Genomic DNA, 11,111 nt, shown 5'->3' with positions numbered 1-11,111 from the left:
GGTTTACCTTCAAGCACATTGCTTGTATAACGTTCTGGTTTGGTGGTAGTTACAGCTGAATATAATCAATCACACATTTGTTTTTTTACATTTCAGTGAACATCATACAGAAAGTGAATTAGTGAAAAGACAAGTGCTTTTTAATTATATTAGTTATAATAATATTTGTTTTTATAAAGACAGCATGACTGCATACTAAAATGCAACGTGGTGTGTGTTTCAAGTTGGACTGACCAGACATGGAACATGTTTTTTTAAATAAAGGTCAGACAGCGCCCCCTATTGTTGGCGCTTTTAAACTGCAACAAGCTGTTATAAGGTCCATGCCATTGTTAACACTCAATTGCTTTAGTACCAAAACCGAAGATATAGTCCATATGTGTAAAAACGTGTTTTCATCTATTTATTAAAAATCCTACATGCCACATTTAACAATTTACTGACTGTTGCAATGTCTATACAAATAAAATAATACATTTGAATAAATAAAGTATGCAATAAACATATATACATATATGTACATCCATCATAATAACATACTTATCAATGAGCACATTTCTGGGTCATCCGTTAAGACTATAAACATCACAGGATAGTGAGAAATGCCTCACAAGTTGCTCCTCATAGTGTTTTAAGGAAGTACATACAGTGTGACGCAAGACAAGCATATTTCTTACCAAAATAAAGATTTGAGGAAATTCAAATCACATTAGAAAGAGCACTTGGGTTTCCTCAGATTCCCCCACAATATCATTATATGTTTATTAAAATACAGCAGTAGGTAACAAATTCCATGCTCACACTGTGGAACATGGAATTACGGACCATACATAATCAAATCAACTTAGATGTATAATTAACATTTAAGATAAATGACATTGTGTGAAATTAAAGAAATATGTGTTTTGTGTGCTGGAGCGCAGACCAACTCCAAAAAGACCGTTTCAGTCAATTCACACATACACATGTTTAACACACTGACATCGGCCCATTGTATATTTTGATGCACTGAAACATCAGATTATAGTGTCTTACAGCTCAAAGCTGGGCTCCCCACATTATTTGCAACTTAACTATGCAAATTTGCAGTTTGCAGTTGGTCACTTGACAATCAATGGAAACACTGAATCACATCTGCATTTTAAAGAAGGATTTCTAACTGCATCTGAGGTTTGTGCAGTGTGTCTGCAGGTACAGACAGCAGACTGGTCCTCAGTTGAACGTACTGTTGACGATGCAATGTGCCCCACTCAGGGTGACCATGTCACAGCCCGTCCATCATGGCCAGAAGGTCATCTCCTTTGCTGATGGAACTGGGCGATTGATCCCCAGACTCGGTGAACTCCCCCATGATCTTGGCCAGCTCTGCATTGGCCTGCTGGTCCTGAAAGACAAGGGCTCCCCGTTCAGATCTGGCCTTAACAGGCATCTCAGATGACCCAATCACACGTGGACATCCGTCAATCACAGTGCCAGAGTGGTCATCACAAGGACTTACACCTCATTACAGTCAATCCTGTTAGCCTGGCAAAACCTCACATGTCTGATCTACACATCTATCATTGAGATAAGTAACAATTGGCCCTGCTTCCAATCATGGTGTTAATTATCAAGGGTAAAAGACTACAACATTTTTTTCCACGATTTGTCCGTCCCAGAAAAAACGTTTTAGATTTTTTTTAAAAACAAATACATTTGAATCCTTCTCTGATGGGTCCTTCTCAAGTCATTAGCTGACGGAGATGGGAGGAGAGCAGTATCCAATCAGAGGAAAGCAGACGGTCCAAAACAAAACAATCATCATAGCTATATGAGGATTAGTGTTTGGCCTATTGAGTGGACACAAGAGATGGAGTGGAGGCTCCATGCACTCTGGCCCACACAAGCTCCATCACTGGCCTAGTAAACAAACCGGACAGCATTTCCGAGGAGTGACTTCTTGTGAGTTTTCTATAATCATACGCTCCTGTCACACATCTCCCCACAGGGAGTAGTTGATCACAATCTATCCAGCTTGTCTGAGATCACTCGGTGCCCCCTAAGGCCTCCATGACAACAGTCAGGGATGAATTAATAAATGTTGTGTGTTTTGAGAAGCACATTTTTAGTGTCTTGTAGTCTGCACACTGCCCTTAGATGACAGAAGACTGACGTAAGATCAGACTTTTTGTCACCAAAGTTTCACTTCACAAATACTGGACATCCAATTCTTTCATACGAAAAGGAACAGGTTGTGGGGACAGAGGACTACGCTTTACCTTCGTTGCTTGGATGTTTATGACTCCATATAAGAGGTCATCTGGTCTTGATATTAATGCCTCTCTGTGATCAAAACAAAACAAAAGAGTCACAATGTTAGTTTGGATGGATTAAAAAAAGGTCAACAATTACATTTTCGTATCATGTTCATATGATCAAGTGCCATAACGGTACACAAAAAAAGAAAAGAAGACTCACTCTTCTTCCTCGTCGGTGGAAAAGAGGTTGACTCGGAAGCCGCTGTCTGCATTTCCTAGCTTCTGAACCTCTAACCCTCCCATTAACCTGGCCAACAGGTTCAACTCCTCTTTGGCGAGAGGATTGGGAGCAACGTTGACCTGTTGATACACATGGCTTGTTTACTTCAGAATATTGTTGCTGAACCTGCGGTTTACAAGATCCTTCAACTGATAAATGTGCATCAGTAAGCAGAGTATCGCTCTGGACCGGTGTCACTGCTCATGCCATGTACTGTGGACATGTCAAGGGTTAAACCAAGTCAGAAAAGCTGTTAAAGATATAACTTGTGTGCATGAAGTTTGTGCATTGATAAAAATCACGAATTTCTACAGTGCTGAGAGAGAAGCTGTTTCACCTTTGTGTGCTGAGCAGAGTTTTTAGATGTTCCTGACAGGTGGGTTTCCACTGGGCGGCTCACACTGTACCTGGAGGATAAGATGCAGATGAGAGCACGAATACTTCAATGCAACATGATCCGTCTACTATTTATTTCAGGCGTTAACAATGTGATGACATGAAATTATGCTAAATCAAACCACTACGTTTTAAATATCTAGGACTCGCAAGCGTCTTCATGACTACACCATTAAGTTCAGTTGCCTTTGACATAGTACTTCTAAATATTTCACAACCGGATGGACAGAAAACCATCATCAACTCAGTGCCCTTGCAATGACACAGTATCACCGAGTCGGGATCATGCACATCTTCGGTACTTTGCAGCGTCTTACATGTTTGTGCCTAGTTTGGTGACCCGGTCTCCAAATATCTCAAAAGATCCCTCCCGGAGAGCAGCGGTATAGTTTCCTCCGTTACTGAACTGCCGCCTGGTCACCTCTTCACCAGCGCAGCTAAACATCCTGGAATTACCAGAGACAAAAACATTTAATAATATGGACAAGCTTTCAATATTTTTTCTATGCGTGGCATTTTTGTTGAATGTATTTAAATGTGTTGGAAGACATTCCTTTTAAGTGGAACCCTGAAGACCTGTTGCTTAATACTTTAAAAGCACAGCGTTGAAGCATGGATGTTCTACACGTCAGCTTGTTTCTTCAACGTATCAAAAGGTATCAATGTGCACATAAAATCCTGAAAGGTCCCCCTGCATTTTTGTAGTTACATGTTTATGTCTTTTACTATTATATAGTCTAAGTGCCATATAAATGCTGTGAAAGTACTGAAACGCTTACTTCCATGTAAACAAGATAACCAAAATAAAAGTATGGATTTGGAAGTGAGCATTATATGTCTGTCTCCTTCAAACAATTTGAAGCAAGATGAACATACAACGCTCTAAAATTAGAATGTAAATTCTTGTTCAACAAAACCTCTGTAATGGCATTAGCTGCAGAGGCCTACTTAACGTAAGATTACAGTCTCCTGGGTAAGATCAGCAAGCACATGAAAGACAAAAAAAGTCAACATTAAGAATGTAGATTTTACGATCCAAGCCACTTGTTTGATCTCATTCTTCAGAGTGAACATTGTTTGTGTCCGAGTGCAAACAGCCATAGGAAGTGTTACCTTATCAAACCTGGGACTTGTGTTCCATAAGGCACAGGGCCATTGGTGGGGAGTACAAAGCGGCCATTAGAGTTCTGCACTTTATCTTTGAGGAAAATAGACACCTGGCAGAGAAGAAAAGATAGAAACAGACTTGTGAGACCAAAAAACAAAACAAAGACAACCGAATATTATCCGGTATTTTACAAGACAAATTTGGACTTACTCTTATATGCATATCTTGGAAGAAGATAAGGAGAGTTTGTCTGATCAGCTGGAATTCTCCACTAGACAAGGTTGTATACATCTTGAAAAAAAGAAGGGAAAAAAAGTGCTTAATATCACAAACAATGAAAATATATAACATGTGGAATCAGCCTGTAGCTCGATGTATGCGATTACAATCCCAATAGTTTGACATTTAGACAGCATAGTTTAGTATTATGGTATAGTAGTATATCACCGAAAATATTGAATCAGGAAAGTAGCCACTTAAATTGCTGGCTTGATTTGTTGACATTAATACTAGTTTTCATCATAAGACTATGACACTTCTAACATTGACATTTGTTATTTCCTCATCTTGAAATTGTTTTACAAAATGAAATAACAAAACAAAACTGTTTGGTGACTGGTTGTAAAGAGGTAAAATCAGTTGTATACGCCACACCGGATTATGTATAAAAAAGTAGTTTCCCTTTCTTCTTTATGGTATACTTAGCCAAGTTGGGAGGCTTTTTAGGCTTTCTACTTCTTTTAAAATTAGACCTGTTGAACATAACACTCCCAAAAAAAAATCGAAGAACTCAGCAAGCCACGTGTAATGTTGCGAAGCGACGCACTGTTGTCGCTAACGAATGCAAGGCGAGGGAAGTCACACTTGGCATAGTGTACCTCTACGAGCTGCCGGTAGGTCTCGTCCACCTGGCTGAGAATGCTGGGAGTGTCTTTCACAAAGTCTTTGATCGCATCCATGTGGTTGAAGGAGACGAGAAGGATGTCCTTCGGTCGGGGACAGAGAAGCACCTGGTACTTGAAAGCCATGGTCATCAAGTCATAGAGCTGTGAGGAGGGACACACACACACACGCATTGTAAAATAAACAGCAGAGGGAGCCACATACCATCTTTAAGATATGAATCACTCAGTTACTGTTGTTGTTCCATACCTCAAGGCAACAAATTATACAATATTTACAAACTTGGGGTATGAATACAAAGAAGTGATTGATAAGTAGATTTATCTAATGTAGATCTGTGCTATGATTGACTCTAAAATACTAAAGTAGTGTGTATACTGAGGCGCGAGCAACTGTCATCACTGTGCTGTTGGTGAGAAGGTGATTAATGTGTAGATAAGCTTGGAGTACTGAAATTAAAATACCAATTAGATTAAAAAAAGGGAACAGGAACAATTCAACATGGGCATGATGCAACGGAGTGCTTCATCTGTACATGATGACCTACCTTGTCCATGCTGGCTTGATTCAGTCTCATTATTGAGGCATGGGCGAGCCTGTCGAACACAGTCCGCAGGGCTTTTTTGGAGTAAAGCTCCTGTGGCTTGAAAAGCTCTTCGAGGAACTTTTTGTTGAACATGGTGGTGATGATGTCATTCATAACTATTCAGGCAAACAATAAAAAAAACAAAAGTCCACAAAGAGTTGACTGAGGTTAGACAAATGTACCTTCACACAGTAGGCTGAGAAGCAGGCAGCATTGTATACTATATGTTGGCCAAAACCAAAAGCATATCCCAACAGCTCTAATGAAGCAGCAGCTTGGAAAGCCATCAGTGTATGCTCTACTTGGTACAGGAGCAGGCAATACCCAGGTCGGAAAAAGGTTGTGTTCTCACTCCTCAGAAATGTTTCATTTGCTGGGATTACATCCATCAATCAGATATTCAGAATATTCCACAAGCTTTTTATTTGGCTCAAGGGTGAGGCGAAGGAGATAAAACAAGAAAGATTAAAGCGCAGAAAGACTGAGGCGACCCCAGATGAGAGTCTTGATTTATGCAGTATGAACACATACAATGCACTAGTTTTCTGGGGCAAGAGACAATTTTATGTAACAATTGTCTCAGTGCATGTAGTTTATGTTGCATGTGGACCTGTGAGGTCGGTTGAAATGCTCTTTAATTTGCATCTGTTGTTTTATTTCTCAAACACTAGTCAGTCAGTCTAGGCCAAAGCGGAGCGAAGAGCTGCTAATGCATCAGTGCATGGTTATGCTTAAGCTCTGTAATAATACCTCTCCTTCTGTCATCCTCTATCCAGCCAGCTATTGTGAACATTTTGTGATGTGAAAAGAGATTAATTATGTTATGAAAACCAGATGCTCAAACGACAAATGACTCAAAACTTGAACAATGTTGTTGTCAACCCCAGTTAAATGTATACTACCATTATTCCTAGTGGAACAGCACATGTATTGACAATGGAGTAATGGGAGTCAGCTACACATGTTAATTTAATTTACTCATAATTATAGTTCCCCTAATGCAACAGCAACTGGTGTTTATGCGAGTTATGATTTTTTTAATCAAAAATATACAGTATATATAAGGCAAACCAGCTGACTCATTATCATTAACTCTTGATCTGGCTTCATATATATGCTTTATATTGACTTTCTATGAATTCTGATTCAGAATTCACCAACCAGTAAACAGACAAACAGACTGCGGTTACCGCAATGCAACGTGAACGTTTCACTGCAGGGTGACATTCGTGTTGTTGTCAGGATGGCTGCTAAACTAGTTAGCTAACGTTACCTTTCTTGGCTTTGTCAGCGGGGATGTTCTGAGCTCGAAGCCGTTGGTCCAGGATGTACAGCATTTCTCCACCGAGGTTAATGAACAGCAGAGGCAGAGTTCGTGAGGACATGATGGTATCTGGACGGGTTGAATCTCTCCAGATTAGTCGGCAGCAGCCAGCGGGTCGGAGCTAGCTCGAATGCTTGTTTGGTAAAGCCTCTTCTGGTTGCCAGGCCACGAAGCAAACAGCCAATCAGCGGGTTGGGATTCATGACGTAGACTCCGGACTAGCCAGAGCCGTAGAAAGAGAGAGTCGAGTCAACGTACGGACAATTCAAATAGTCCCAGTACTTGGAGGGCTGAAATCAGTAGGGTAGAAATCAGTATAAACAGAGAAACATAATTGCCATTTTCGATAATTAGGAGTCAATACATTAATCAATTTACAATATTCATGTAGAGCAACAAAATAGGTATTTAAAATCCATATGGTGTGTGTTTTAGAAATGTTAGTAAGTGATTTAGTGGCAACTAGTGGTGATGTTGCCGATTGCAAGCAACAACATGCCCCTCTGTTCACCCCTCCCTTTCCAAGCCTGACGGAGAACTCAATATTGTTTCTACAGCAGCAACAGTTATAAAGCAAAATCACTATATGACGTCATTAATATCTCTCTGGAAAAAAAATCTGATATAAAAAAAGAAGTTTATAGATAATAATAATCAATAATGCCGAGATCAGAAAGTAATTCCTCCTTTCCTTTGTCCTCCTGTCTGCTTTGTCTCAGCCCACAGAGAAGTTTACAAGACCAAACGAATATAAACACACTCCAGACAGACATATTGTGTTTGAGCTTGTCAGTGTTCGTGTTGAGCTTGAGCAAACAAAGACCTGGATGAGAGCCGATTGAAGGTGTTCGTGCTCGGTGAACACTAAGGAGCATGGAGCATTCCTGGAAATGTGCGGATCAATGACTCGAAGACGACATTTCATTTCTCACATTAGATGTTTTTGTGTTGCACTGTGAATGTGAATGTGAAAACTCTATACCTGACATCCTGCTGTTTATTTTTTAGAAAATAAACTTTGTTGCAAAGATACATAAGATTTGAGGAATAGTACGATCTTGGAGAATAGCTGGTATTATAAAGTACACATTCGGATGTGACAGGATCCTGGTGAACCAACCGGGCTCCCGGGATCTGGTTCTGTATCCAATTCTGACTGGGTAGAGTTGGTCGCTGCTCCTTTCAGCCTGAAGTTGCTGGACTAAGTCCCTCATTTTTTTAAGTTCTCTGATCATTATTGGAGTAAGAAAGAGGGTCAGAAAGACGTTTCCCATCATGCACTGGGTCTTGCAGTCAGTGGAAAGCAGCAGCAGCGCCTGGCAGATTGTGCGCATGATGTCAGAGCAAGTCGGGATCAAGTCGGACACAAACAAATACTGTATATAAGATGATTATGATTTCATCATGTCCGAATAAACCATCCATGTTACAGCAAATGTCAAAAGATACTGTTGAAGAAAATGATGCATATCTTTCTGATTTAATATTGTTTTTGTGAAATACCGAATACCTTTTACTCATAAGCCTAAAAAAAAAGATCTGCAACAGAGTGTCCCAAGTGCACTCTTTATTTGAAAAGGGGTCACATGCCACACACTTTGGGAAGCACTGTTTTAAGAAATGGTTTATATTCACCAAAATAAGTCAGAAAATATTTCTTTATTGACAGGGTTGTACAAAATGGCCCATGCTTAAATGTAATTAATCATGTTGTGAGTGATTGAACAATGTAGTTTCTTTACAGTAATGCAGATCAGTACGAGCACTTTGTCGCAGAGTTAGACAGATACACATCAAGCTACAGCTGAAATATTACAATTGATAAACTTGAACGCATTGTTCATTATTCCTTATTTGCAGTGCACATGAAAGCCAGGCCACCCAAGAATAAACAAACTATTTCCACATCATCACCAAAATGAAAATACTGTATATTGTGGGCTAGAATCGTTTATGTCTTCTCATGATTACATTTCTCCGTTCCTGATGTGGATTTCTCGAGCCATCCTGCACACCTCGCAAATCCCGCAGAAAAAGGTCATCAAGGCATCATTGGTTATTGTTCCCTGAGGTTAAAAAAAATTGCAACAAAATCAAAACTGGGAAAGCCAGCCCTCTATGAGGAAATGTACTTTCTCAACTGCAGGGAACACCCAACATTCCCTCTGTATTTGAAATCTGTCTTTCACATGTTATTGAAAACATGAGAACCGAAGCACCACCCAAAACGCAAGCAAGGGTCTTCTAGAGAGTTGCGATACATATATGAGTCACTTACTTGAATACCATAGGTCAGTCTCATATGGGTCCTCAGGGCGGCCGTGCCTCCTGGCACACAACCCAAGCAGCAGTTTTCTCCATACTTATTTGCTGTGTAGCAGCTCAAGGCAACTGGGCAGATGCAACCGAGAGCACCTGCACGACCAAAGAGTGTGTTTTATTGGGAATTTTTTGAAAGAAAAAAAAAACCCATGAGAGTGTGTCAAAAAACGAAAATGTCAAATGTCAGCATTTTGACTTGGTACTCACAGACAAACAAGTCGGTGAAGCAGGAGCACAGGCCTGTGCTCCACTCTCCTGTTTGGACGTTGGTCCCATAGCTGCCTGCGCCTGGTTGATTGGTGACCACTGGGTTCGACATTACTTTCTATTACTGGATCTGATTCTTGGTTTTGAAGCCTGTGAGAACACATTCAGCTGTTAGCACTGGAACAGGGCAACACGCTGCTGGAGAAATGACATCAATCAAGCTTTCCATGTGCCACAATTGCTTTTTACATGTTTCTTTACATGCAAGATTTATTGCCAGAGTAAGGTTATATCACAATTTGAGTTTAGAAAAAAATGAAAAAAGTGAAAGGTACAAGTAAATATATTCTAGTGCTTTCCAGAATAAAAAGACAGAGCAAGTATTATACATATGCTACAGCTCAATCAGCATTCATGGATCACCCCGCAATGCAAGAAATACATATTTCATGGACTTCTTCCTTAACACAGAACGAGACATTACAGTTTTGGGGTTTTGAGAGCTCTTGTGATTTACTGATTAACTAATACATTGATACATATTTCCCATGGGTTCCTATTAGAAGCATACTTGTACTGGAAAATCCTTCTCAACAGCTCAGCGACTAATGATGCTCAGAACAGATTTAGATTTTGGTTGAGTTTCCAACTTGAAATACTTAAAGTTTAAACATGTGTACCAAATTTGTTGTGGAGTACAACCCAACATAAACGTGGTTTATTAGCCACAGTTGAACTAAATAATACGTGAATTCTTAAGTGAATCTACTGTGAGAGGAAACTTAACGGTGTCACTTACCAGAAGAGTCTGTCGGTGTGAAGTCCTCTTGCTCAAACTGACAAGATGCACACCACACAGGAAGCTGTGACGAAGTCAAGCTGTGAAATACTGGTGTGCAGACTAACTGCTGTTTCTGAGGATGACAACGATCTTGGATCCTTCACTGACAAACTCGGCCTCAAAAGCACAGCAGCAGTAAATCCTCCTTTTTGAGGGTGTAATCTCACGAACATGTACGTTTATAGGTGAAGCCTTCGAATGAAACGGGTTTCTAATCTCACGTTAGATCAGCTCAGTTCAGTCAATACTGTCACACGGCAACCACAAATGCATCATGTCTCTGTTGTCATACGGTGTCAATCATATTCTATGTCACCATAGCAAAAAGAAGGGATGGTTTACGCAAGACTTGAACCACTACACAACTTCCTGCAGCTACAAAAAGGTTCTGATTGACTAAAGCGCCTGAGTAAAATGTTCAAATGGATTTGGACGAAATAAGAGACACATTGCAAAAATAATAATAATGAAGTTTTGTTAACACTTCTATGGCAGTCAACCAAAATGTTACATTTAAGCTTCTGAAATATCTTCGTTATTTAAGCAATTTTGTGTTATGGCTAGTTCAGCCGATGCTCTTGAAGATAATGCAGGTTGTTGGTATAATGTGAACTATAATTCTGCACAATGCCTGCAGAAATAGGCCGAACCAGTATGGAAACAGACTAGTACAACTATTTCAATTGCATATCATTTCATATTATGCAATCACTTGTTGGTAACATATCTCAGTGATGTGTTAGGTTAATACATGATGAAGCAATGGGAATTTGCAAAGAATGGAAAATAGAAGAAAGCCTGTTTTCCTCAAAAATCTGGTTATTTGAGTTCTATACTTTACTTAAGTTCAGTGGAAACCTTATTTGTTTTGTGCAAATACATCTAATTAAATCCCCAAACCCCTCTA

The 11,111-nt window shown here is 39.8% G+C and overlaps 2 protein-coding genes across 3 annotated transcripts; both read right to left on the bottom strand.

Moving 5' to 3' along the window:
* Positions 1 to 390: 390 nt before the first annotated feature.
* Positions 391 to 7,713, bottom strand: oscp1b (organic solute carrier partner 1b). Of its 2 annotated transcripts, XM_034553494.1 has the most exons (11): positions 6,784 to 7,713; positions 6,261 to 6,290; positions 5,472 to 5,626; positions 4,900 to 5,067; positions 4,232 to 4,312; positions 4,027 to 4,130; positions 3,231 to 3,359; positions 2,855 to 2,924; positions 2,458 to 2,597; positions 2,259 to 2,322; positions 391 to 1,384 (listed from the first exon to the last, which is right to left on the bottom strand). In XM_034553494.1, exons 1-11 carry the CDS (start codon positions 6,893 to 6,895, stop codon positions 1,265 to 1,267), a joined length of 1,173 nt encoding a protein of 390 aa, XP_034409385.1. In that variant the 5' UTR covers positions 6,896 to 7,713; the 3' UTR covers positions 391 to 1,264. The 2 variants fall into 2 exon arrangements, with proteins under 2 accessions (XP_034409385.1, XP_034409386.1); XM_034553495.1 differs by lacking the exon at positions 6,261 to 6,290 and having other exon boundaries at positions 6,784 to 7,712.
* A 671-nt stretch (positions 7,714 to 8,384) lies between these two features.
* Positions 8,385 to 10,482, bottom strand: LOC117745274 (cornifelin-like). The gene is made up of 4 exons (XM_034553496.1): positions 10,163 to 10,482; positions 9,364 to 9,513; positions 9,113 to 9,249; positions 8,385 to 8,900 (listed from the first exon to the last, which is right to left on the bottom strand). Exons 2-4 carry the CDS (start codon positions 9,473 to 9,475, stop codon positions 8,802 to 8,804), a joined length of 348 nt encoding a protein of 115 aa, XP_034409387.1. The 5' UTR covers positions 9,476 to 9,513; positions 10,163 to 10,482; the 3' UTR covers positions 8,385 to 8,801.
* Positions 10,483 to 11,111: the final 629 nt, after the last annotated feature.

The sequence above is a fragment of the Cyclopterus lumpus genome, chromosome 16 (genome assembly GCF_009769545.1).
Source record: "Cyclopterus lumpus isolate fCycLum1 chromosome 16, fCycLum1.pri, whole genome shotgun sequence".
Taxonomy (NCBI): Eukaryota; Metazoa; Chordata; class Actinopteri; order Perciformes; family Cyclopteridae; genus Cyclopterus; species Cyclopterus lumpus.
Note: the sequence above shows the minus strand (reverse complement) of the source record. Positions and strands in the feature narration are given on the sequence as shown.

Bases quoted from the DNA above. Each gene is read 5' to 3' on its own strand.
- oscp1b (XM_034553494.1), bottom strand. From the start codon at position 6,895: ATGTCCTCACGAACTCTGCCTCTGCTGTTCATTAACCTCGGTGGAGAA. The intron at 4,313-4,899 runs GTACACTATGCC...CTTTTTTTCAAG, and splicing joins CCTACCGGCAGCTCGTAGAG to ATGTATACAACCTTGTCTAG. The intron at 1,385-2,258 runs GTAAAGCGTAGT...CTTGTCTTTCAG, and splicing joins TAAACATCCAAGCAACGAAG to GACCAGCAGGCCAATGCAGA.
- LOC117745274 (XM_034553496.1), bottom strand. From the start codon at position 9,475: ATGTCGAACCCAGTGGTCACCAATCAACCAGGCGCAGGCAGCTATGGG. The intron at 9,250-9,363 runs GTGAGTACCAAG...TTGGTCGTGCAG, and splicing joins CTTCACCGACTTGTTTGTCT to GTGCTCTCGGTTGCATCTGC. The intron at 8,901-9,112 runs GTAAGTGACTCA...TTTTAACCTCAG, and splicing joins GACTGACCTATGGTATTCAA to GGAACAATAACCAATGATGC.